At 28.3% G+C, this 1,107-nt stretch overlaps 1 protein-coding gene across 1 annotated transcript; it reads left to right on the top strand.

The window, feature by feature from the left end:
* Positions 1-692: 692 nt before the first annotated feature.
* Positions 693-946, top strand: LOAG_15897 (hypothetical protein; the record flags this gene model as incomplete). Its single annotated transcript, XM_003151385.2, has 1 exon — positions 693-946. A coding segment is annotated over one exon (252 nt), but the record flags the coding sequence as incomplete, so codon positions are not given.
* Positions 947-1,107: the final 161 nt, after the last annotated feature.

Genomic DNA, 1,107 nt, shown 5'->3' with positions numbered 1-1,107 from the left:
AAATTTAATTTCTGGGACTAGTTGCTTGACATTTGGTACCATATAGAACAATGACTAAAGTGCTCATATTTCGTTGTAATAACGATAGAATAGAAGTGCTCTATGTTCGGAATAGTGGGAGATCGTCGTGGTTAGGCTTCGCAAACGAAGATATGTGAAGGGCCTGTACCTGCGCTTATTGCAGGCGCGTTGATGGCTGAGAAAGCCAGTGCGGACTAAATTACCAATTACAAAAATTGCAAAAATTACCTTTAATAAAGCTTTTTTAATTAGTAGAAAATGAAAATTAACAATGCATGCAAAACTTGCATTATGCATGCAAAATTTAATTCAATTGAATGTTTCTTGTAAATTGATTTGCATGCATGTTAATAGCAAATAAATGAATATGTGCTTGATAATCAGAATATGATAATCATCATTATCTGTTACTGTTTAGTATGATTAAATACAATTGAACAGAGAAGTTATCATTGTTCAACGATGACATTATTTAATGTCATTATGTCATCATTAATGTCATCATTATAAGATTAATTTGTTTGATATAACATTAATTAGTTACTAATGCTTTTTTAACTTCCAAAATATAAAGAAGTTATACAATAGAAGAAAAAAAATTTTATTATCATATTGCATGCCATATGTTGCATGCTGCATGCAATTTAAGTATTTTGTATGTAAAATTTCAGGTATTAATCCTAATACTTAGCGCAATTGCAATAGCAGTCCATGTGCTTGCATTTTTATTACCCATTATATTTATGGAACATTTAAATGATGATGAGAAGATGCATTTTGTACGAACAATGCTTTATCTAAAGAATCAACTATTTGCCCTTGCCTTATTATTTTCTTTTGTTGAATTTTTGGACTTTCTTACCGTTCATCATTTATTCGGCCCATGGGCTATCATTATACGAGATCTTATGTATGACCTTCTCAGGTATAATGTTTCTTTTTTTTTTTTTTTTTATTTTACATTATTTCATTAAACGATGTTTTGCATAATATTTATATATTACAATTTAAATTATTTAGAGATAATTTCATAAAGGTAATTGTCAACTTTTTATTTGAATAAACTATTTATTGACAATTAATGTC

This window comes from Loa loa, assembly GCF_000183805.2.
Source record: "Loa loa unplaced genomic scaffold supercont3.3118, whole genome shotgun sequence".
Lineage (NCBI taxonomy): Eukaryota > Metazoa > Nematoda > Chromadorea > Rhabditida > Onchocercidae > Loa > Loa loa.
The sequence above is the reverse complement of the archived record's forward strand: the minus strand, read 5'-3'. Positions and strand labels throughout refer to the sequence as shown.